Source organism: Trachemys scripta, chromosome 6 (genome assembly GCF_013100865.1).
Source record: "Trachemys scripta elegans isolate TJP31775 chromosome 6, CAS_Tse_1.0, whole genome shotgun sequence".
In the NCBI taxonomy this organism is placed as follows: domain Eukaryota; kingdom Metazoa; phylum Chordata; order Testudines; family Emydidae; genus Trachemys; species Trachemys scripta.
In genome coordinates, this window is record NC_048303.1 from 64,778,275 (window position 1) to 64,805,042 (window position 26,768).

General features: G+C 40.9%; 1 protein-coding gene across 5 annotated transcripts in view; it reads left to right on the plus strand.

Moving 5' to 3' along the window:
* The window catches only part of FER (FER tyrosine kinase), a 424,085-nt gene that overhangs the window by 251,392 nt on the left and 145,925 nt on the right, over positions 1-26,768 (plus strand). For 4 of the 5 annotated variants that reach the window (XM_034774460.1, XM_034774461.1, XM_034774459.1 and 1 more), the window contains 2 exons: positions 12,554-12,669; positions 15,022-15,116. In XM_034774460.1, the coding sequence (XP_034630351.1) occupies positions 12,554-12,669; positions 15,022-15,116 (211 nt within the window). Of the gene's footprint in view, positions 1-7,185; positions 7,576-8,463; positions 8,974-12,553; positions 12,670-15,021; positions 15,117-26,768 lie in introns of those variants that run through there. The other variant, XM_034774462.1, reaches the window with a different exon arrangement.

A 26,768-nucleotide genomic window follows, 5' to 3' on the forward strand; every position in this document is an offset into this window, starting at 1 on the left:
TGGTGAACTACTTTCCAGTCAATTACTAATTAAGAAGGATGTGAAACAGTACCTAGTAGGGATAAATCAGCAGGCCCAGATAACTTACATCTAAGAATTATAAAAGAGTTGGCATAAAACACCCTTGATCCCCTCATGTTAATTTTTAATAAATCTTGTAATACTGGGGAAAATCCAGAAGAATGGAAAAAGTCATGCCAAATTCAAAAAGGTCAAGCTGAATGATGCAGCTAATTATAGGCCAGTTAGCCTGCCATCAGTCCTGGGCAAAATAACGTAAAAGCTGATATAGGATTCAATCAATAAAGAATTAAAGGGTTGGATTATACTTAATGCTAATTAACATGATTTTATGGAAGAATAGGCTTGTCAAACAAACCTGATTTTTTAATGCGATTTCATGTTTGATAAAGGTTGCGCAGATGTAATGTACTTGGACTTTTGTAAGGCATTTGACATTCTCATTTAAAAATCAGTATTAGACAATATCAGTACATCATTGTTAAATGGATTAAGAATTGGCTAACTGGCGGATCTCAAAAAATCAGCTGTCAGTAGGAAATTGTTGAATGGAAGTGTTTCTACTGGGGCTCTGCAGGTCTCTGTTCTAGGCCCACTGTTTAACATTTTTATTAAGTAAATATAAAATCATTGATAAGATTTGCAGATGACACGAATATTAGAGGAATGGTAAATAATGAGAACTGGGCAGTAATACAAAGTGATTTGGATCGCTTGATAAGATGGGCCCATTCAAACAAAATATATTTTAACTGTTAACTGTGAGGTCATACATCTAGGAACAAAGAATTCAGGCCACTCCTGCAGAATGGGGAATGGTATCCTGTAAAGAAGTGACTTTGAAAAGGATTTAGGGATCATAGCAGACAAATGCTAGAACATGAACTTCCAGAGTGATGCTGTGGCAAAAAAGGCTAATGCAATCCTTTGATGTATAAACACGGGACTAGTAAGTAGGAGTAGGGAGGTGATTTCCCCCTTATACAGCATTAGTGAGACCACTACTGAAATATTACCTCCTTTTCTGATGTCCACATTTTTAAAGTGATATTAAAAATTTGGAGGTTCTGAGAAAAGCCACAAAAATTATGTGTGCAGGAAACAATGTCTACACAAATACTTAGTTTGGGGGGAAGCTAAGGTGTAAGTCTATAATGCATTAGCCTGCTGCACCCTTTGTAATGGGAGTAGATTAAAGCACACTAGGAAAATTTTACTGCATGGCAGCAGAATCCACGTGGACACTTGACAATCAATAAGTTAGTGTAGGATAGATTTACACCCCAGCTTGCCACAAACTAAGTGTTTGTGTAGACAAGCGCTTAAATAACTCAATCTGTTTAGCTTATCAAAATGAAGTTCAAGAAGTGATTTGAATATGGTTATAAGTACCTCCGTGGGGAGAAAATACTGGGTAATAATGGCTCACATTTTTAACAGTGAGGGTGATTAGACATTGGAACAAACTACCATGGAAAGTGATGGATTCTCCTTCATTTGAAGTCTTCAGATCAGGACTGGATCCCTTCCTGGAAAGCATGTTTTAATCAAACACAAATTACACTACTCTACAGCCAAAATGCTTCTGAAATAAATGTAGTCAAACTTTACTAATTCTGGGTCACTGAGAACAAAAATGATGCTTAAAATTGTTGATTGGCTCTAGTTTTCAAGATATGCTATTGGGTCAGTATATACGACCCTTGACTTGGGAATGGCGGAGGATAAATGAGTTATAAAGGGAAGGGATCTCAATTTAAACCAGCTCTAGAAATCATAGTGTTGTGCTCTCTTATTTGTCAGTGTTTGATTTTGCAAAGGGACACATTTCTGTTTAGCCAAAATGAGCAGAGATGCCTCGTACTTGTGTGAACAGTGCAGATAACTTCTGCTATGTTTGTGGTGAAGTAACTTTTGCATCACAAAAGCGCAGGGTTAAGAGAGCCTATCCCCTTTATTTTGGCTGCAAAATTGGAGATCAGGACAAGAGGTGGGCCCCACACATATGCTGCAACACTTGTGCAACAAATCTTCGCCAGTGGTTGAACAGGAAAAGGAAATCTATGCCTTTTGCAGTGCCAATGATTTGGAGAGAGCCAACAGATCATACCAGCAATTGTTACTTCTGCATGGTGCCTCCAGTTGGGAAAGGTGTGTCAAAGAAGAAAAAGTGGACTGTGCATTATCCAAACATTCCATCAGCTATACACCCAGTACCCCACGGAGAAGGACTGCCGGTTCCTGATTCACCAGAATCACTCTCACTTGAGTCAGACGAGGAAGAGGATGAAACTTCTGGTCCTGAACCATCAATGTCACAGGACCCACATTTTCTCCCATCCTCCTCCTCTGAACCACACCTCATAACACAAGGTGAACTGAATGACCTTGTCAGGGATTTGGAACTACCCAAGAGTAAGGCAGAGCTGTTGGGCTCTAGAACAAAACACAAGCAGCTTTCAAGTACCTCCGTGGAAAATTTCCAAGGTTAAGTGAAGCTAAGATAAAGGAAGGTGTCTTTGTTGGTCCTCAGATTCGTGAACTTCTTCGAGATGATGCATTTGACCATGCACTGCGTGGCAAGGAAAAGACGGCATGGAAAGCCTTCCAGTTAGTGGCAATAAATTTTCTCGGAAACAACAAGGCAGACAACTACAGGTTGTTGGTGGAAAACCTCCTCAAGGCGTACAAAAGCCTTGGTTGCAACATGTCACTAAAGATACATTTTTTGCACTCTCATCTAGATTTTTTTCCACCGAACTGCGGAGCAGTGAGCGACGAGCACGGCGAGCGATTTCACCAGGACATTGCAACAATGGAGAAACGCTATCAGGGCAAGTGGAACCCATCAATGCTTGCAGACTATTGCTGGACAGTGACAAGAGATGCTCCATTTAATGAATACAAGAGACAAGCCAAGAAGCGCCGAGTAGACACTGAATAGGACTAAACTATGTACATAATAGTTTTTTGCCTTTTGTTTCATAATAAATTTTATTTATATAACCCTTTTGCTGATGTTTAAAGTGTTACATAAACAGGACAGGTGAAATATTATCATGTAAAGCAACCATAAACACATGAAAAGACCTAAGTTTACAATTTATGATTAAAACTCTACTATCTACACAATATACATAGACATAAAATGTAAAAACGTAAATATCTTAGAAACAGTAGCCAATCAGTTGTTTTAATTGTCCTATTTGAATTCAGCACATCAAAATACATAATAAATAGCACATTTTATCTCTGAAGCAGACGACTTCTCAAAAATTGTAGACCAGTGTTATTGGGCTCAATACCGGAGTATCTTGATGAAATTCCAAGGTATGTGTTATGCATAGGACCCTACCAAATTCACAGCCATGAAAAATGCATCACGGACCGTGAAATCTGGTCTTTTGTGTGTTTTTACCCTATACTATACAGATTTCATGGGGGAGAGCAGTGTTTCTCAAATTAGGGGTCCTGACCCAAAAGGGAGTTGCAGGGGGGTCACAAGGTTATTTTAGGGGGGTCTTGGTATTGCCACCCTTGTTTCTGCACTGCCTTCAGAGCTGGGCGGCCAGAGAATGGCGGCTGTTGGCTGGGTGCACAGCTCTGAAGGCAGCACACCAGCAGCAGTGCAGAAGTAAGGGTGGCTGCTGCCTTCAGAGCTGGGCGGCCAAACAGTGGTGGCTGCTTACTGAGGTCCCAGCTCTGCAGGCAGCAGTGCAGAAGTAAGGGTGGCAATACCATACCATGCCATCCTTACTTTTGCGCTGCTGCTAGTGGTGGCTGTGCCTTCAGAGCTGAGCTTCCAGCCAGCAGCCAAGGCTCTCTAGCTGCCCAGCTCTGAAGGCAGCGCTGCTGCCAGCCACAGTACAGAAGTAAGGGTAGCAGTACCACAACATCCTCCACAATAACCTTGCGACACCCCCCCGACAACACCTTTTTGGGTTAGGACCCCTACAATTATAACACCATGAAATTTCAGTTTTAAATAGCTGAATTTTTAAAATCCTATGACCGTGAAATTGACCAAAGTGGACCATGAATTTGGTAGGCCTCTAGTTATATAGGTCGTCAGAGTAAAAGATCTAGTAGTCCTTTCTACCTTAAAATCTATGACTCTGTAAATATATCTTGCCTTGGCAAGGGTCTTTAAAAATGTGCTGTGATTACTCCAAATTAAAAGAGGGAGGAAGATGCTGATTGCTACACTGTTCAGACTTTTCTGTTTACAGCTGCATGGAGCAATACTAGCAGTACCTCAGAAGACACTAGCTAAGTCATATAGACAACTCACATTCTATTCCACCACCTCTAGATGTATTAAAAGTTTCTAAATAGTGGTCACCAGGTTGAAGAACAGACTGAGAATAAATGGGTGAGCAGTGTCTTCCCCAGAATGAATGGAGATTGCTTATGTTCAATTACCTATGGCCTTCCTTCACAAGGAATAAAATAAAATTAACCAGGATAGAGTAAAATGAACTATTGTTATGCTCCATTTTCCTTTTCAAAACATAGGAGCATCTACAGCTCTTGCTGAGTGAGAGTAATGCTGTGGTTCAAAGATGTCCAAAGTTTGGATTTCCAAGTATAAGCTACTTACCAATCGCTGACAGGAGAAAAGAATCCCTGTTTAAAGAACTAGAAAGATCAACCATATAATAACACAGCTTTATAAAGCTGTGAAATTACAAAATGTGTTGTCAAGTAGTTTAGGTTTGAAATATATCCGTTACCTTGACACATGTAAATTTAATTGTCTTAATAGTCCTCTTTGCAGTGCCAGGTAATTTTAAAAAATTGCTACTGTTTCTGTTTGTTCCACAAAAGCAATGCCGTGTGTAGCCTATGTTCTGTGAGAGCCACTCTCTGTGCAAGAAGGGTTACAAAGAATCATTTTTTTTAATCTCCAGAAGAAAAATGAATGTTAAATATCAGCCATAGCTCAGTGTTTCTAGTTTTGCCTCTCTGTTTAAATTAGCAGTCCTGATTGGAGCTGTGGATACAAACTTGATGGGAAATTAAAAATGAATTTCAAACTTCAAAGGGAACATTATGAACAATAAAAAAATACAAGTATTTAACTTAAAATATCTAAATAAATGACTTTTAAGAGCATTTTCTGTCAAAAATTTCCTAAAACACCATCATTTAAGTAATGAAGGAGCTGCAAAGTGATTTTAATAATGTATTATGGTTAAAAGCACCTAGTTTCTGTGAATGCTCCACAGTTTTCCCGCCTGGGCACCCCTTGGAACTTCTCATTGCTGTTATTAATGGCATGAGAGAATTTTAGAATACTTAATGAGCCATAGTCTACCCTCATTTTGTATGTAGAACCACCACTGATACCATTCGGATTTCTGCGCAAAGCTCTAGGGTAAAAGACAGTCCAAAAGGAGGACTTCTGACTATAGAAAACTTTCATAGATATTTTTAATTGAGCTAGTTCTCTGGCGTGAGGTTTTCATACTGTTCCTTACCATTTTGCAAGCCTTTTTTAAAGAAAGAATTTGCTCCCAGCCCATCAGCATCTCTTGCTTGCTCCTGCCTTGAAGTTCCTATGAAAAACTGCTTTTCTTAAATCTGTTCTCTTCTCCCAAATTTTCTCCAATGTAGAAGACTTTCTTTAAACATTTTTATGGATCAGCTCAATAGTCTTATGGTGATGAGATCCCAAGGGGTGATGAGATCCCTGGGCTGACATTGCTAGGAAGCACTGTAGAAGTAGTAGGCTTCGCTCATAGAGAACTTTGCACGCTTTTTTTTTTTCCTTCTTTTTTTTCCCCACTAATGTAGTGGCGATACTAACTGACTTGAAAGCGTTTTCCAGCTTGCACTTTCTTGCCCAAAGAAGATCACCATGACATTGGGCTTGTCTAAACTAGGATTACATGCGTACTTTATGTAGTGAACTCTGGTTCACCTCGACCAACTAACATGTTCAAATACAATTAGGGTTTTAAAAAGCATGAAAATGTTTTAGCCCACAAGTTTTAAAAATACACCTTTTATCTTAGTTTAGACAAGTTAACAGAGGCTTGAGATAGTAGAGGATGTAATAATTCTATAGTTCAGTTTCATGAAGGGAATATAGTATATAAGGAATATTATACAATGCAGACTTGAATATTTTAAATAAATTGTTTTATATCTTGTTTTTTTTAATGCAAGATCATTTTTCAAAGTTGTGTTTAGAAGTATGGATTTAGAATAGAAGTACCTTGTAACTATAACAGCATTGCTATCATCAGTCTGAGTTTTATCTTTCTCCATACTATTTGTATGTCTTCCCTCTTCTTTTTCTTTTCACATTAGTATGTGTGCTCATGTACAGATGTGTGGTGATTATTTTAAAAAATCTCATTTACTCAGAAAAACAAGGAAAGCACTTCCTGCAAATTCTGGCTATGTTTACTGAAGTCATGTAACCCCAAACAGAGGCACACATAAGGAAAGAGATCTGTGTAGAAATAAACCAGGAATAGCTTTAAGATTTAGTCATATCTATTCTTATTGTGGGGGATGGGGAAGGAAGAAAAGAAAACCAACAAGCACAGACAAAAGAAATATGCCCTTCAATTTTGTGCTCCTGTGCATGGTCTGCTCCTTTGCATGAGTATAATCTTTTCATAGTTTCTTAGCCCTGGTCTACACTACTAGGTTAGGTCAAATTTAGCCGTATTGGGTTGATTTTATAAGCAATGCATCTACACAACCAATCCCATTCCGTCGACCTAAAGGGCTCTTAAAATTGACTGCTGTACTTCTCCCCGGCGAGGGGAGTAGTGCTAAAATCAACCTTCCTGGGTCAAATTTGGGGTAGTGCAGGCGCAATTAGATGGTATTGGCCTCCGGGAGCTATCCCAGAGTATTCCAATGTGACCACTCTGGACAGCACTTTCATCTCCGATGCACTAACCAGGTAAACTGGAAAAGCCCTGGGAAATTTTTAATTTAATTTCCTGTTTAGTCAGCCTCATGAGCTCAGCAGCACAGGTGACTATGCAGTCCCAGAATTGCAAATGAGCTCCAGCAGGGACCGAACGGGAGACACTGGATCTGATTGCTGAATGGGGAAAAGAATCTGTGCAGGCCGAACTACGATCAAAAAGAAGAAATGCTAATATATATATATATATATATATATATATCAAAATCGCACAGGGCATAATGGACAGAGGCTACAACAGGGACACACAGCAGGGCCGCGTGAAAGCTAAGGAGCTCGGGCAAGCCTACCAAAAGACAAAGGAGGCAAATGGTCGCTCCGGGTCAGAGCCTCATACATGCCGCTTCTATGATCAGCTTCATGACATTCTGGGGGGGGGGGGGGACCCTACTACTACCCTACCACTGTCTGTAGACAGCTATAAGGGGGGGAGTCTCATGCAACAGGGAGGAGGATTTTTGTGGATGAGGACAAGGAGGAGGAGAATGCGCAGCAGGCAAGCGGAGCATCTGTTCTCCCCGGCAGCTAGGACCTTTTCATCACCCTGGAGCCAATACCCTCTCAAGGTGGGTTCCCGGACCCTGAAGCAGGAGAAGGCACCTCTGGTGAGTGGCATTTATAACTACACTACAGGGTTTAGAAGCAATTGTGTTTAATGTTTGATTTGCCCTGAAGACTTGGGATGCATTCGCGGCCAGTACAGCTACTGGAAAAGTCTGTTAATGTGTTTGGGGATGGAGCAGAAATCCTCCAGGCACATCTCCATGAAGCTCTCCTGGAGGTACTCTGAAAGACTTTGCAGAAGGTTTCTGGGGAGGGCTGCCTTAGTTCGTCCTCCACGGTAGGACACTTTACCACGCCAAGCCAGTAGCAAGTAGTCTGGAATCATTATAGCACAAAGCATGGCAGCGAATGGTCCTGGGTTTTGATTGCATTCAATCAACATTTGATCTATATCTTTCTGTGTTAGCCTCAGGAGAGTGATATCATTCATGGTCACCTGGTTGAAATAGGGGAATTTTTGTAAGGGAACAGTAAAAGGATCCCATTCATGCTGGGCTGTTTGTGCTTGGCTAAAAGGGATCATCCCAGAGAATAGCCACACGCTGGGGTGGAGGGAGTGGTTTGCTGCACATCCACCCGAAAACCGCAGACCCTCCTTTTAAATGGCAAACCCAACCGGCATTGCTTGCTATGGGAAAGGAGGGCGCTGCAGTTTGAAACCATTCCCACCTGTTATAAAGGCAGAAGAAGCCAACCTCACATTCCCTTTGGCTTACCATGGCTGCCTGGAAACCGAATTCTGTTGCCCCGCCCTGTGTGATGTGTCACTATACCGGCAGGCGCTCAATATAAAAGGCAAAATGCGACCTTGTACCTAAAGCACATGTGCTGTCTGCTGTGAATTGCTTGATTCACTGTGAAAGAGTCTCCCTTTTGTTCTCAGAAATGTATCTTCTTAAATTCTACTCTCCCTTTTTATCCCCCCGCAGATGCAAATATTTCTACGCTCCCCTTATCATCTCCGTCCCAGAGGTTATTGCAGATTAGAAGGCGAAAAAAATGCACTCGTGATGACATGTTTTCCAAGCTCATGCAGTCCTCCCGCACTGATAGGGCACAGCTGAATGCATGGAGGCATACAGTGACAGAGGCCAGGAAAGCATACAGTGAGCGTGATGAGAGGAGGCAGGAGGCGATGCTGAGGTTAATGGGAGAACAAACAGACATGCTCAGGCGTCTGGTGGAGCTGCAGGAAAGGCAACAAGAGCACAGATCGCCACTGCATCCGCTGTATAACCGCCTGTCCTCCTCCCCAAGTTCCATATCCTTTTCACCCAGATGCCCAAGAACGCAGGGGGTGGTGAGGAGGCTCTGGGCACCCAGCCACTTAACTCCAGATTATGGCTGAAGCAACAGAAGGCTGTCATTCAAACCGTTTTGATTTGTAGTGTGGCCTTGTCCTTCCCTCCTCCCGCATCCCACCTGGGCTACCATGTCAGTTATCTCACTTTTTTTTTTAGTTAATAAAGAAAATGCATGGTTTCAAAACAATACTGACTTTATTTCCTTTGCCAGCTGTGATCGAAGGGGGGAGGGTGGTTGGCTTACAGGGAATTAAAATCAGCAAAGGTGGGTTTGCATCAAGGAGAAACACACCCAGCCTGTCCAGTCATGAAACTGGTTTTCAAAGCCTCTCTGAGGCTGTGCTCTTCTAATCGCCCTGGTATCTGGCTGCTCAAAATTGGCCACCAGACGATTTGCCTCAACCTCCCACCTTGCCATAAATGTCTCCCCCTTACTCTCACAGATATTATGGAGCACACAGCAAACAGCAATAACAATGGGAATATTGGTTGCACTGAGGTCTAACCTAGTAAGCAGACAGCGCCAGCAAGCTTTTAAACATCCAAAGGCACATTCTACCACCATTCTGCACTTGCTCAGCCTATACTTGAACTGCTCCTTTCTACTGTCCAGGCTGCCTGTGTATGGCCTCATGAGTCATAGGAGCAAGGGGGTAGGCTGGGTCTCCAAGGATAACTATTGGCATTTCAACATCCCCAACAGTAATCTTCTTGTCTGGGAAGTAAGTCCCTTCTTGAAGCTGTTCAAACAGCCCAGAGTTCCTAAAGATGCGAGTGTCATGCACCTTTCCTGGCCATCCCACTGATGTCAGTGAAACGTCCCTGGTGATTCACCAGTGCTTGCAGCACCATTGAGAAGTACCCCTTGCGGTTTACGTACTGGTTGGCAAGGTGGTCCGGGGCCAAGATAGGGATATGCGTTCCGTCTATCGCCCCACCACAGTTAGGGAAACCCATTGCAGCAAAGCCATCCACTATGCCCTGCACATTTCCCAGACTCACTACACTTCTTAGCAGAAGAGTATTGATTGCCTTGGCTACTTGGATCACAGCAGCCCCTGCAGTAGATTTGTCCACTCCACAGTGGATTTGATTCCCAACTGACTGGAAGCAGTCAGGCACTGCAAGCTTCCACAGGGCTATCGCCACTCGTTTCTCAACTGTCAGGGCAGCTCTCATCTTGGTATGCCTGCGCATCAGGGCGGGGGAAAGCAACTCATAAAGTTCCAGGAAAGTGGCCTTACGCATGCAAAAGTTTCAGTCACTGGGAATCATCCAATACCTGCAACACTATGCGGTCCCACCGGTCTGTGCTTGTTGGCCATGCCCAGAATCAGCGTTTCACTGTATCAACCTGCCCCACTGCCGCCATGATGTCCCAATTGCCATATCCCGTGTTTTCAGGAACGTCTGTGTCCATGTCCTCCTCACAATCATCCTCATGCTGGTGGCTCCTAGCCAGGTTCTGCACATATGTGCGAGGTGGTTTGCTGTGCTCACAACAGCAGCGGTGAGCTGAGCGGGCTCCATGCTTGCTGTGCTATTGCGTCTGCACAGGTAACCCAGGAAAAAAGGCGCGAAATGATTGTCTGCCATTGCTTTCACGGAGGGAGGGGAGACTGGTGACATGTACCCAAAACTATCCGCGACAATGTTTTTGCCCCATCAGGAATCAGGAGCTTAACCCAGAATTCCAGTGGACAGCAGGGACTGTGGGATAGCTACCCACAGTGCACAGCTCCATGACTCAATCCTAGCCACGGTATTGACGCACTCTGCCAATTTAATGCACTTAGTGGGGGACATACACAATCGACTGTATAAGATCGCTTTCTAAAGATCGACTTCTATAAAATTGACCTACCTTATATATACTTATACATAAGCAGGTTCGTTTATAAGCTAACCCCCCCGCCCCTCCCAGATGGATAAGTAAAAATGGAAAATTTTTATAACCTGTTCATAAGCTGACCCTATAATTCAGAGGTCAGCAAACTTGGCTCCCGGGCCATCAGGATAAGCCGCTGGTGGGCCGAGATGGTTTGTTTACCTTGAGCGTCCACAGGCACGTAGGTAAACCTAATGAAACAAAGTGTCCAGGCGCACCAGCTGCTTACCCCGACGGGCCAGGACAGCAACTGGTGGGGAAATCGGGGGAGGGGGGAGGGAAAGCTAGGAGTCAGGGGAGTAACCCCTGTGACAACCCCCCACATGACCCCACCCCTAGTCCGGGACCCCCGCACTCTCCCCATCCCATCCTTCCCACCTTATCTGGGGAGGGCCAAGGGAGGATGTCTCTGGGCCGGCTGGAGCTGCTCTGGCAGGCCAGACTGGGCGGCGCGGCCGCAGCATGTTCCGGCGGGTTGGGCTGGGTGGCACAGCCGCAGCGTGCTCTGAGGAGCAGGGCTGAGCAGCATGGCTGCAGCCTGCCAGCCCCGAAGCTGCAGCTGCTTTAGAGGCTGGGGGGAGAGCAGCGTGGCCAGAAGTGGAGAAACTCTGGACCCGCCTCTTCCCTTCTGTGTCTGCTGGCTATGCTGCCTCTCCTTGCTCCCTCGGTTGGGGGGAGGGGCTGTGTCCCTCCTCTCCCTCTCTATACCCATTCATAAGCCGACCCCCATCTCTGGTGCTTCCCTTTTTTACTAAAAATATTCGGCTTATGAACGAGTATATATGGTAATTTCGTAATGTAGACATACCCTTAAGCCTAAGTAGTGAAAAAGCAGAAACTGAGAGCACCTTTGGGCCTGTGATAATTTCGTTTGATTTGCTGCCCCTTCAGTCTTTAACTAATTAGTTCCGATAACTCAATCATAGTTATTGTTTAGGTAATTAGCAACTTTATGGTAAGCGTAAATTACTTTTTAGTTTTCTTCATTCTACTGTCCTGTCTAATTAGTCCATATTATCCTGTAAAGGCCAATTAAAAAATGTCTTTCACATCTTGCTTGGCATCTCAGAAATCTGAATATAGAACAAGTTACTTTTTAAATCCACTTATTGGCAAAATGTGGGGCCTCAAGCCCTCATCTTTGTATAGAGTGTAAAATTCTGAAAATGGGAGAGGAAAACCTTCCTATATATGGAGAGCCTTTGGCCTCCCTGCCCAATTTATATGTAGATAGTAATGTAATAATACAGATGAGAGCTGGCTGTAACAATAGTTGATTATACTGTAATCAATACAGTTGCCTACATCATGCCCCATCAAAAATCATATCAGATAACAAAAATTCTGCATCTCAAAGTAGGGAATTAACAATTCCCCATTTTCTTATCTGGAGATGTGAAGTTAATATCAAAGAGGAGGAAGAAAGTAATATTTTCAATGTGTCACCCAGTTTTTAGAAGTTAATGAAGTTCCGCTGACTAAAAAAAGGATTTGAAGAAAAATCTATTTTGTTTATTCAGAAAATGCTTTACTGTTTTCAGAAAAGTTACAGTAGAATATCTTGTCAAATTCTGTATGTTAGATATGGCCAAATATAAAAATGTATTATGAACTGAATGATGTTAGAGTAAGAGCAAGAAAATAAAACAATTTTCCTTTGAAGTTAGTGTGTGACTTTATAAGAGCATCTTTAAAACATAGATCCTAATGAAAATTCTTTGACATGCGGTATCTGTTTCTTCTGAATAATGATTAGCTTTATTTTTCTGAAGACTTAAAAGTTACGTGTTTATTCAGCACAATGAATATATATATTTGCAATTTCAGGGTAATTTTGGTGAAGTATATAAGGGAACATTAAAGGATAAAACTCCTGTTGCTGTAAAAACTTGTAAAGAAGACCTTCCTCAGGAACTGAAAATAAAATTTTTATCAGAGGCCAGGTGAGTTCTCTACATATAATTAGATATGTGATTATCTTGGATTTTTTTTTTAATTGAAATTTTAATTTTGAAAATTAAAGATTTCAGATATCTTTAGTGACCAGTCCAGCAATCATAAATAAGCCCTGAAACTAACATTGCCGCCCAATTAAGAGCTTTTTTTCAAAGGTCTGACCTTATCATAGACTCAAGCAAGACTTTAGAGTAGAAGTGGTAGTCATAAAGACATGTAGATATTGACCTCATTAACTGATCTTTCTCGGGAAGAAACAGGCCCTCTGGAAGAACTGGGTTGTGACGGTCAGACAAAGGATATTCCATGATAGTGGGGGAAAATGAGGTTGGAATAGTACCATATATACTTGATCATAAACAGGTTCGTTCATAAACCGACCCTCCCAAGATGGATAAGTAAAAATGGAAAACGTTATGACCCGTTCATAAGCTGACCCTATAATTCAGGGGTCAGCAAACTTGGCTCCCGGGCCATCAGGATAAGCCGTTGGCGGGCTGAGATGGTTTGTTTACCTCGCGTCTGCAGGCACAGAGGTAAACCTAATGAAAAAAAGTGTCCCGGCACGCCAGCTGCTTACCCTGACAGGCTAGGACAGCAACTGATGGGGAAATTTTTTTTGGGGGGGAGAAGCTGGGGGTCAGGGCAGTAACCCCTATGACCACCCCCCACATGACCCCACCCCTAGCCTGGGACCCCCACACTCCCTATCCCATCCCTTCCCACCTTATCTGGGGAGGGCCAAGGGAGGATGTCTCTGGCCTGGCTGGAGCTGCTCCAGCAGGCTGGGCAGTGCAGCCTGCTCCGGCAGGCCAGACCGGGTGGCGCAGCCACAGCATGTTCCAGCAGGCTGGGCCGTGCGGCATGGCTGCAGCGTGCTCCGGTGGGTCGGGTGGCGTGGCCACAGCCTGCTCTGGGGGGAGGGACCAAGTGGCACGGCTGCAGACTGCCAGCCCTGGAGCTGCAGCTGCTTTTGAGGCTGGGGGGAGAGCTGCATGGCCAGAATTGGAGAGACTCTGGCCCCGCCTCTTCCCTTCTGTCTCTGCTGGCTGTGCTGCTTCTCCTTGCTCCCTCGGTTGGGGGAAGGGGCTGTGTCCCACCTCTACCTCTCTATACCCGTTCATAAGCCGACCCCCATCTCTGGTGCTTCCCTTTTTTACTAAAAAAATTCGGCTTATGAACGAGTATAGATGGTAATTATATTACAAAACATTGGTGAAAAGAGTGCTAAGCCCATGTATGTGAGCTGATACATGAGAATACAAGTACATGGCCTTTAAATTCTCAGGGTAAGGGAGTGTACCATAATATTTTAAAATGTTTTACGTTATCTTGCTGTCCTCACTCTAGAGTTTAGCATAGTTTCATTGTTAGATAAATAACTGAGTTTTACAAAGATAGAAATGTAGAAAACATTAGCTATATACAAATGACTTTTATTGGTTATTTCAACTATATAATTCCTTGAAAATGGCTTTGATTTCATGCTAATAGCCTGGCTGGCTACCAAGGAATTTCTTCACTTGCTAAGCAGCCTCCAACTCAAGAAATGATTTTATATTGAAATGAAAATGAAGTACATTATTCCTTACTGAGATGGCATTCAAGCATACTAATGCTTTCCTTTTATTTTTTTTTTACAAGAGGTGATTCAAGTTAAAAAGTATTAGGCATCAAACTTTCAAAAGCTATGATATCTCTCTAGAATTCTCACCAGCCCTCCTTTTCATTTATAAGTCATGGCATATTCTTCTGTCTGGAAATGTTCTCATCATAGCCTTACTTAAGCAGATGCAAGTTTTATTGTTTTCGCTTCCTAAATTGGAATGGTTATCATTAATTTTTTGTTTTCAATTTAAATTATTTTTTACTGTATTTAACGCTCAGGAAAATGAGTTGGAGGCTGAGCTGTGGGTAGGCAAAGTGCAGACAGATGCTTTGCAAGGTTTTTGACTGAACTCTCCCAGCACTCCCCAGTTCTGATCTTTTAGTTAAATTCTGGGCCTCATGAGGTATGACTGCCTTGTCATGCAAATTATATAGTTCTTTTATGATGTGGACAAATGGTGGGATCACTATGAAAATACTTAAGTAGATTTTGACTTGTAAACTAGTTAATATATTCACCAGTTTTTAATTTTCTCATCAGAGTGGTATGATTGTAATTCCACAGAGTGGTACCTTTGCATTGAAAGCAACTTGTTTTTATTTTGGATAACATAACAAGGGAAATTTTGCTTTAAAATAATGTTTAAGATACTTTCTCCTGATATTTATTTTAATCAACTTGCATAATGAAATATACTAACGTAATCAAACTTTTTTTGCACCCTATGCAGAATACTCAAGCAATATGACCATCCCAATATTGTCAAGCTAATAGGCGTTTGCACTCAAAGGCAGCCTATTTATATAGTTATGGAACTTATTCCAGGTAAATTTCTTTTTTGCATTTTTATAACATATAGCCCTGAGTTTATTATGTCTTAATGGCCTCTATTAGCATTATCATGATCTATCCCAACAGATCTACACTTATAAACTTTTCAGAGAGCTTGGTTTATGCTAGCCATGATGCTGTGCAGGTCTGCTGTGAGTTTGTCTATAACCAACCCAAACATCACAAGCTGTTAGAAAATACCATTACACATTTGTTTAGTGCAGGAATAGTCTTAGTTTTCCTCACTCCAGTGTAGAACAAAATACCCCTTTTCTTCATGAGCTGCCTATGTTATTGATGTCTTTGCTATTGATGAGTTAACTGAGTTTAAATTTAGACGTTCAACTTCTGTAACATCTTTGGTTACAGATGAGTAATGATCTATAATATGCCTTATCCACTGAAGTTTTTTCTGTGTTTTATGTATATCTCTTCCATTAAAAAGTATGAAAATAAGTTATTTAGGAAAATTGTATTGTTTCTTTTTCTGATAGCCTTGTACCACTTTGGGACTGCTGTGTTTGTATTTTGCCAGCCGGTGGAGACAGTTTCCAACTGTTAGGATAATAGCAGCTGCTAGGCACTTTATTCCCACTTCGAATCTGTGTGTAGCAAGAAAAGCTGTGTTCTTGTTAACCAATGGTGTTCCTTACTATGCAGCACAGTTAATACAGGTTATGAGTTTTTAAAAAAATGGCTTCAAAATTATATTCTGGGATGTAACAAGAACCATTCCATTCACAAAGAATTAGGCTATATTTTCACTGAAGGTTGGGTGTAGTTTATTGTTTATAATACTTGAGTATTAACAGAAGCACAGATGCAACTGTGAAATCTTAGTCCCATTATGATTTACTGTCTTTCACAATGAGATTATGTTGTATATGTGACTGACTTTTATAGTTTATGGAAATGGGAGACTAATAGTATTGTCTTGAGCCAGGCTTATTCTGGCAATGCTTTGTGAAGGCTTCCACAAACATCTCTGCCAATGTTCTTATATCCTGGCCTTAGACACTTTTGGCATTTTGGTACAGGATTCACAGGGCCCAGGACAAGATGAAAAAACAGGCCTCAGGTAGAGTAGTCTATGGGGAATCAGTGAATGGAATTTTAAATCTTTTACCCATCCCCGTGACTATTTCTACCTTCACACCGACCTAAAAGTTGATTTTTTTTTTCCTCCTGGCTTCAGATATGCAAGAAACTTCTTAACTCTGATCCTGGTGTGCTTTGTTGTGCTCTGGGTATTCTGGCTAGCTTTGTAGTATTTACAGTCCTTCACACCTAGTGCCAAGTCTTTTTGAGAGTTAAAAATGGCAGGCACACCAGGAGCAGGACCAACCCAACTAGAGAAGTTAGGAAGTCTGGTTCTGGTGAATGGGGCAGACAGAGGAAGGGCTGGGAACTAGCTTTATATTAGAGGGGTGATGGCTGTGTGCAAAATATTACTACTGTTTTTCACCTCCTTGATTGCAAATTTGGATGAGACTACCTAAAATAAGTTTCACTTGTGATCAGATCTACAACTTGAACTTTGATCTTCATAAATGAAATACTAGTGCTTTCATTCACTGCACCACCACCTGCCCCAGCTTTCTCAGTGTGTGTTTATTGTTTATTTCGCTTTATATTTTCTCTCTGCAAATAAAATAACAAATGGAGATACTAGGATGGCCAGGTGTCTGGTTTTTGACCAGAAAGTCTGGTAAAAAAGGGGACCTAACAGTATCCGGTTACTGCGGGTGGGGGAGGCAGGGGAGGTGCCTGGTCATTACCCTTGCCAACCCCTACTAAGCTGGAGCCACCTTCTACCTGCGTTGGGCAGCAGCAGCTCCCAGCTCCAAAGGCAAGTCCCTTCCACGCAGAAGGGAGGGAGAGGAGGGAAAAAGCAGAGAATGACAGAAGACTGGGAGGGGGCAGAGAGGGAGAGCAGCAAATAGGGGGCGGGGCCTTGGTGAGTGGGGGGAGGCAGGAGCCAGGGCCTCGGGGAGAGGTGGGTCAGGGGTAGGACCTTGGGAGAAGAGGCAGGCAGGAGCAGTTCCGGCACTCCCGCTGGAGTATCCGTTTTTTATATATTACAAAGTTGGCAATCCTAGCGAGTACACTTGAGGATGTTTAAACTATATAATTCTGCAACTCAATTTAAAAAAAATTAGTTTAATAGAACATTTAATTATATAAAATTGTATCACACAGTGAAATGCAGAACTGTAGAAGACTGTGGTTTATAAGGCTACATTGTAGTCTCTCCAAGGAATGTAGTAGAAACAGTTGGCTACATACTGTGGTGGGATTTCACCCATTATGTTTGCTCATTTTTTTTTGCATATAGTTTGCCCTTTGCTATAGCATGTTCTGATTCCTTATTTGTCAAGTATATTTTTTGTTCCCTTGTATACCTCCTACGTGTGGGATATGTGCTGTTTATTCTCTTTTGAGATTGCTGTGATTTGGGTTTCAGTGCTTTATTTGTGGCTCTTTCTAGTTGCCGTTGCAGAGTCAGATCATTTTCATGAGTGTCCAGTATTTCGGAAGCTGGAAAAGGAAATATCTCTCAGGATAAAATAGCTCATGTTAGGAATCAAAAGAAGGATTAAACAAGTTAAACAGTTAAACAAGAATACAATCACTGTTGGCCACAGGAAACAACCCAGATGTTACTATACACATTGCCAAAGAATATAACATGTTTGAAACACAAACATCTTTCTTAAGTGAACACCTTTCTTACAGAGCATAAGAAATGACACTCCTCCCATAGAAACGAACACTGTGATAAGAAAATTCAAAAAAGCCTACATAGCAATGATATATTCCACAGAATAAATAAAAGAACATACTGCAGAAATACAGCCAGGAGAGAGAGAGAGAGTGTGTGAAGGTCACAAAAAGAGCGATGCATGGTATTGAGAGCAAACGGTCACCTAATTGCAACATATTTTCTTCTGTCAAGGCAGCCAGCCATCTCAAGCTAGCAGTCTTCAACCACAACATAAACCTATAATAGCTTATTAAAGTGATTTTATTAATTTATTCCTGGCTATTGCATTAGAATATTGCACATAGAAGTGAAGGTCTCTGAACTAAAAGCCAAATTTAGGGTTTTCCCCCACAAAATATATAATTTCTGTTTGCTTAGGGACCCATGACTGAAAAACAAACAATTATGTAATTGCGCTGTGTCACGTGCTCTCTCTCTCAGACCCCTCTTTGTTAGCTAGGTTGGACAAATCCCCTGCTCTGGGGCTTGAAAGTCTCACAGGTGTAGGTTCCTCTCCCCTTTCTCCCAGTGGTAGAACAGATGACTTCCGGAAGGGGAATACACTGGGCTCTCTGTCAGCTCTTCAGTAGCACTGGGATAGAATGGGTAGCTCAAGATCAGTAAATGGTCCTCTGATCTCTCTGTAATCTCTTCCCCCTACCCCTTTCGTCTTCATGTTCTACAGGGTTTTTCATTTTCATATCCTACTTCTCCAATTGCTGAAATGTACTAGTGCTCCTTTTCAGTTGCCTCATTATTCATTTATTATTTATATTTCTAATTCTGTTCCTCCCATTGCAAAGGTAGGCGGGAAATGTTCCTTCCCATATTCACCAAACTGCCCTGGCTTATTGGGACTAGAGGGGGTGGCACAGGTGCTCCTGTCAAGTCTTCCCCCTCCCTTGGGGTCGGCAGATGGTGTGTTCCTCCCCAAAACTGCCACGTTTTACTATTATTATTTCCAGGGAGAGGAGGCATGATGCTTCCCTGGTTTCTGAGGATTAGTGCTCTTTGAAATAACTGCTGCTCCTTCTGCTCCCCTTTCTCCTGAGAGGTCGATGGGGGATTTCTACCTGAAAACAGACAGAGAAAGGAGAGGGTCAACTAGTGGGGAGGGGGGGAATAGAGGGTGGTTTAAATATTGAAAAGAAGACTAAATTTGGCTATTTGTTCACCCTGTACTACATTTTTTATGATCAAAGCAAAATAATTTAGATTTACTATTATTACCCATAATAAATCAGTATTACTTCTAAATCAAGATCAACTCTCGATCCTTCAGATTTATTGAAGAGGCTATCTAGTTATATTTGTAAAAGAGATATGAATGTACAGTCCATTCAGAATTTTAAAATGAGAATAAAAAAATAGGAAGTTTTTAAAAACTCAACAATTTGTCCCTTTGAAATACATTGCTAAGATAACCATTCAACTCTTTTTTCTATAATCTTTTGACCATATGCATTTTTTGTTGGAGATAAGTGACTAGGGTTTTATGGAAAATGGAAATACTCTTATTTGAGGTACTTGTTCTTGCTAATTGACTTCTGTGAAAGAGAGATTTAGTGAAGGAGAAGGTTTAAAATGTTTTGTGGCTGCATAATGCCTAATTTGCTAACAGCCTTGAAAATATTGTTAAAAAGATTTAATTTTATCCTGTCCTGCTCAGATAATATGAACTCATTGAAATCATAAATGTGCGGTAGAACGGGATAAATGGTACAAGGAAATAATTTGATAGAGATATGCCCCACAAATTCTTGCAAAGACTCAGCTTTATGGGCCCAAATCAACATTTCCTGACTCTTGTGTAATAATAATTATGGCAGAGAAGGTTTTTTTGCATGTGATTTCTTTAAGAAGATAAGATGAAGAGTTGAGAATAAAAATACAAAACAATTTGAAAAAGGATTGTATATCAGGATTTCTCAAACTCTCTTGCATTTTGAACCTCTGGTTAAAATGAAGATATTCTCATGGACCATTTTCCTTTCCTACCTGCTAGTCCCAACTCCCTATTGCTTCTATAACACTATAGGTTTTGGTTATTTGTAAATATATAAAGAACATAAGAACAGCCATCTTGGGTCAGACGAATGGTCTATCTAGCCCAGTATCCTATGTTCCGATAGTGGCCAATGCCAGGTGCTTCAGAGGAAATGAACAGAACAGGGCAATTATCAAGTGATCCCATCCCCCGTCGTCCACACTCAGCTTCTGGCTGTCAGAGGCTAGTGACACCTGGAGCATCTTGGCTAATAACCACTGATGGACCTATCCTCAATGAACTTATCTAGTTCTTTTTTGAACCCAGCTATAGTTTTGACCTTCACAACATCCCATAGCAATGAGTTCCACCAGTTGACTGTACATGGTGTGAAGAAGTACTTGGTTTTGTTTGTTTTAAACCTGCTGCCCCTTAATTTGATTGGGCGATCTCTGATTCCTGTTATGTGAAGGAGTGAATAACATTTCTTAATAACTTCTTCTACACTATTCATGATTTTATAGACATCTATCATATTCTAGTATAGACATCTATCAACCCCTTAGTTGTTTCTTTTCCAAGCTGAAAAGTCTCAGTCTTTTTAATCTGTCCTCATATGGAAGCTTTTCCATACCCCTAATCATTTTTGTTGCCCTTCTCAGTACCTTTTCCAATTCTAATAGATCTTTATTGAGGTGGGGCAACCAGAACTGCACACAGGATTCAAGGTGTGCACATACCATGGATTTATATAGTAGCATTATGATATTTTCTGTCTTCTTAGCTAACCCTTTCCAAGTAGTTCCTACATTCTGTTAGTTTTTTAACTGCTGCTGCACATTGATCGGATATTTTCAGAGAACTATCCACAATGAGTTCAAGATCTTTCTTGAGTGGTAACAGCTAATTTAAAGCCAATCATTTTGTATGTATAGTTGGGATTATATTTTCCAATGTGCATTACTGTGCATTTGTCAGCATTGAATTTTATCAGCCATTTTGTTGCTCAGTCACGCAGTTGCTTGGGATCCCTTTGTAACACTTCACAGTCTGCTTTGGACTAAACGATTTTGTGTAATTTTGTATCATCTTCAAATTTTGCCACCTCTCTGTTTACCTCATTTTCCAGATCATTTATGAATATGTTGAACAGCAGTGGTCCCATTATAGATCCCTGGGGGGACACCAATATTTACCTTTTGCTATTGTGAAAACTGACTATTTATTTCTACCCTTTGTTTCCTGTCTTTTAACCAGTTACTGGTGCATGAGAGGATCTACCCATAACAGCTTACTTTGCGTAAGAGCCTTTGGTGAGGGAAAGGCTTTCTGAAAGTCCAAGTACTCTCTAACCACCGGGTCAGCCTGGAACACATTTGGTGACTCCCTCAAAGAATTCTAATAGATTGTTTAGGCTTACCCAGGCTGTAATTGCCAGGATTGCCTCTGGAGCCTTTTTTAAAAACTGGTGTCACATTAGCTATCCTCCAGTCATCTGGTACAGAAGCTGATTTAAGTGATAGGTTGCATCTCACTATTAGTAGTTTTGCAGTAGCATATTTGAGTTCCTTCAGAACTCTTGGGTTAATACCATCTGATCCTGGTAACTTATTACTGTTTAATTTATCAATTTGTTCCAAAATCTCTTCTATTGGCACTTCAGTCTTGGACATTTGGCACCTAAAAAGAATGGCTCAGCAATCTCCCTCACTTCCTCTGCAGTGAAGAAGATGCAAGAATGCGTCTGATGCAAAGAGCTCATTTAGCTTCTCTGTAATGGCCTTATCTTCCTTGAGTGCTCCTTTAGCACCTCGATCATGCAGTGGCCCCACTGATTGATTGTTGGCAGGCTTCCTGCTTCTGATGTACTTTAAAAAAAAAATTGCTAGTTGGTCTTCAAATTTTTTCTTGACCTGTTTAATTATACTTTTACATTTGACTTACCAGAGTTTATGCTCCTTTGTATTTTCCTCTATTTTTAAAGAATGTTTAAAGAAAAAAATAGAGTACATTTGCCATAATCTCATAGGTGCTATAGGTGTTTTATGTCTCCCTCACTCCCCTCTCCATTTTATATATGTGCTGTTATTCTCTCTCTCTGGTATACAACTTTACATATATTTTCTTTTTCCTATATATTTGCCCCTGTTCCTATGTCCCAGCTTCAGACATCACCTATCCTTCCCACACTGTCCCTTCCCCCACCTTGGCCTAGAGAGAAAGAGTAGACCGGGCCTCAGATTTCCCCGCACTTACCTCTAAGGTTATTGAGCAAGCAGCAGGAAATCTAAAGAAAAGGAAACATCTTGAGTTCCTGTCCCCTTCCCCAAGATCCCCCTCCAGCTGGCCACTAACTAGCTAAAGCACTGAGCTAGCACTGCAGTGCTAAAGAGGACCCCAGTCCCACTAAGCAAGCTTAGTTGCATGTGGAGAACTGTAATTGCATGAGGAAGTGTAAAGCTCCATGACTGCACTGCAAATTCAAAACCCTGCAAAGCAAAAGAGGGATAGGAAAAAGAAACAAAAAATTAAAGAAGGAGAAAAGAAGTGAGGATTAGGCGGGGAAAGGAAAGGAACAATAACATGACATTAGTATAAAATCTGGTACTTTGTAGATTGTGTTTCTTCTCTCTTGCTCTTGTTGTTGTTGTTGTTGTTGCATTACAAATGAATGGAAATGAAAGCTTTGTAAACTTTTAATTAGAAATCGTTTGGGGTGAAATGTATTTTCAAGCATACATTTTCTCTTTAAGTATATAGATCTAGATTGTAGTGACCAGCTTTAACCTGACCATGCAGGGGAGTCAGGACAAATTGTGACACTTAGCCCTGTCTACACAACAAAATTACATTAGTATAACTATGTGGCTCAAGGATGTGGAAAATAAACACCCCTGAGCAATGTAGTTATACTGACTGAACTCCCGATGTAGACAGCGCTGTGTCGACAGGAGAGCTTCTCCCATTGACATAGCTACCACTTCTCAGGGAGGTGGAGTACCTAAGCCAACAGGAGAAGCTCTCCTCTTGGCATAGGTAGTGTCTTCACTCAGCATTACAATGGTGCCGCTGCAGCATTGTGAGTGTAGACAAGACCTGAGTCCCATTGCCTTCTGATGCTTTTTCTGGGACAATGCTGTAATGCCACTCCTTACTCAGGGATACATGCAAAAAGCACAGGCTAGCCTTTCTTTTCTGTTGTAATTCTTTTTATGAATTTCATGAATTTCAAACTAATTCATTGACCTGGTTGTTTTTTGGTGTTAATGTGTAGATTCTTAACCACCATATTCATGCCAATGAACTTTTTCATTACTGTATTATATCAAAGCTTATATTTCTGGTTTCATCCATCAAATTATTTTTGAACCAACATTAAGGAGCAATGGATATTTTAAGGTAATACTTAATAATGCAGCAGGCTGTTACGTGTGATTGCTCTAATGTTTCATTTGGTGCCTAATATCCGAAAACAAATGAGGATGGAATAGTTTAATATTACCACTTACCAAGACAATGAAAGCATATTAATCCTTTGAAAGTAGAGTTGCTGCCATTAATTTGTACATTACAAAAGTTTATTACCTGTTTGCATATTGCCCAGACACTGTACTGGCATTTTTCTTATTGTCTTTTGAATAGACCGTTACATTCCAATAGTGCTTATCCTTCTCTAGAGGCTGAAGTAAAAGGCTTAACTAACAAAGCATTAATCCTGAAAAAGGTTATTAGACATAAAACAGAATTTATTACAACCATTACAGAATCATTCCTGTATCTTTCATAGTTTAAAAAGAGCTGAAATAAGAATTTGCTCCTCTCATGAATGAATGAGTACTTTATATGAATCCTAAACAAAGCAATCTTCATCTCTGTATGGCTGATGTAAATGTAGAGCAACAACTATCAAGTTACATTTAGATGATTAAGCCACATAATTGCATCAGGAGTAGCCGAGTGTATTGCTGTGATGCCTCTTTCATATTTGTGAAATGGGCTTTGAGTTGTTATATGTTCTATGGTCTGTTCTGGGTGACCACAACAGTCACACACAGGAGAGTCTTTAATTCTCCATTTGTGCAGCAGGTATCCACATCTGCCATGGTTTGCGCAGATATGGTTTAGGGTTGCCCATAAGCTTCATGGGAGATCAAAGCCAGGGATCTTCTGCGTCAGGTCTTTCACAAGGTTTCACTTCTTGTGAACTCCATTTGGCTTTCCAAGCTTCATCAGGGTTGAAGTTGCATTGTTGAAGGCTGAATGTGTGGGCTGTGAGCCACTACAGGGTTTGCATTCCTAGGCCATTGGTGTATATTTCAGGTTTGTTTAACCAGCCTAGTGGTGCATCAGCTTCAAGTAATGCACTTAATAATGACAGGTTTCAGAGTAGCAGCCGTGTTAGTCTGTATCCGCAAAAAGAAGAACAGGAGTACTTGTGGCACCTTAGAGACTAACAAATGTATTAGAGCATAAGCTTTCGTGGACTACAGCCCACTTCTTCGGATGCATATATATATATATATATGCATCCGAAGAAGTGGGAAGCTTATGCTCTAATACATTTGTTAGTCTCTAAGGTGCCACAAGTACTCCTGTTCTTCTTTTTGCACATAATAATGTAGCTTATGGCTAACAGAATAGGACAAAAGATTTGGGGCACTAAAAATTGTTTATTTTGAAACACAGATGACTTCTTTTTGTATCACTGTACAATGAGAAGTTTCTAGTCATAGAGGACCATTTGTGTGTCTTTTCCATAGCTAAAACTGTTCCTGGTCTTGCTTTCATGTTAATTGGTGTAGGGTACAGCCAATAACTCTCTGCCAGAGAATCCTTGGATTTTGCCAAGGACTCTTGTTATAGGCACTCAGATACTATGGTAATGTGGGCTATAAAAGTAAACTAGAAAGGTAGATGATGGAAATGGACACATTAAAACAGGTAGTGGAGAGAGTTAACAAAGACCACCCTTCAGTTTTACTATAAAGGTGTTTTTCCTTTGGAAACTAGCATTTTTACCTTAGCAGTGAAAGTTCCCTTGGCCTTTGTTTCAGAGCAGGTGCTTCAAGTTTCATCTTAGACGTAGGGGAAAAGTTAACATTCAGTGAATCAGCTTGTGATGGTGATCTTCCTACTTCTGAAAAACAAAGAGATACAAATTAAGGCCAAAACTTTCAAGATGAGACTTCTAAATGTATATTTAGGCCCCTAAATGTTTCCTAATTTCCAAAGGTACTGCGTAATTGCAGCTCCCGATGACTTCTGTGGAATGTGTGAGTACTCAGCATCTATGGAAATCAGGCTGCTTTTATTTAGGTACTTAAGTATAGATTTAGGACCTTACTTTAGACACCTAGGGTTGAAAAGCTCTAGTGTAAGTGACCAACCATATCCTGTACTGTCCTGTCCTATTAACATCAGGATGAAAATAGGACCTAAAAAGTTTTAAGAAACTCAATAATGAGTTATGTTAAAATCAGAGAAACAGAACAGAGGTGTGTAGAAGAAGATATAGTGAGTCCAGGGATAAAATATTTGCAGTAATGTAGACCTAGCACTGCTTTTGCATGTCACAATAAAGGCTCAATCTTCTGTGCCCAAAGCCATACCCTACAGTTATTCAGTATCAAAGAAAGATGTGAACATTTCTTACTTTATGTTTCCTTAAACTGTGTTTAACTGTTTTTAATCTTCAGTTATTTTGTTTAAATTCCTGAGGTATGTTGGGACTAAAGCATGATCATATGCTGAACTAAAGCAAAAGTTAGCCAAACTTCACAAAAGCAGCATTAGCCTGGGAATGGAGATATACTTGTGTATATTTTCAGCACAGTGAACATCTGGTTCTTGCAGGGAGAACATCTGCCTTCCCTCTCCTCCCCTGTAGAAATTATTTTTGGGAATACTTCCAGAGGGTTCTATACAGACATTTTTTTTCTTGAGGTTTTCTTAGGGAGCAGATGATTGTGCCCACCCATTCCTTTGAAATAAATGATACACTTACTCTGAGAATCCTTTGGCACTTCCCATATTTCTTGCTCAATTTTATATATATGCTAGATATCACCACTTCATTCACATACTCTTTTTCTTATAAATCATGCAAAAATTTCTGAAGTTTGCTGTATGAAAACTTTGAATACATTTACTTGAGACTACTTGGTAAAGATATAAAACTGATGGTACGAAAATCATATAATGGAAGGAATGATCTTCCTTCCCAAAGGAAACACATACACACCTTAAAAAAAATTGTGCCTTCTACGAAGTGTGAAATAAGAAATTCTTCTCAACCCTACCAAACAGAATAAAGAAACAAAGCATTTAACAGCCTCTCAGTTTGTAGTAAAAAAGGAAGTTATTTATTGTTTCATGGTATAAGTACCCATGAAGAGAAACTACTTTAAATTTAATGAGCTAACATAACTGGAAGACCATATGAAGTATTTTAAATATATAAATATTTCATTCAGCACTATTGTCAGCTGTATGATGGTGTGTCCTCTAGTGCAGCACACTTTGGTTGGATTTCTAGGGAAATTGCAGTCACTTATATTCTTCTGATAAAACTTCTTAATTAACATAGCTTGTTTAAATATGTTTTGGCAGTTGTTTTGTGGAAGTGCTGAAATCTCTGTTCTCACTGCTCATAGAGAGAGTCATAGAATTATAGGACTGGAAGGGACCTCAAGAGGTCATCTAGTCCAGTCCCCTGCACTCATGGCAGGACTAAGTATTATCTAGACCATCTCTGACAGGTGTTTGTCTAACCTGCTCTTAAAAATCTCCAATGATGGCGATTCCACAACCTCCTTAGGCAATTTATTCCAGTGCTTAACCACCCTGACCGTTGGGAAGTTTTTCCTAATGTCCAGCCTAAACCTCCCTTCTTACA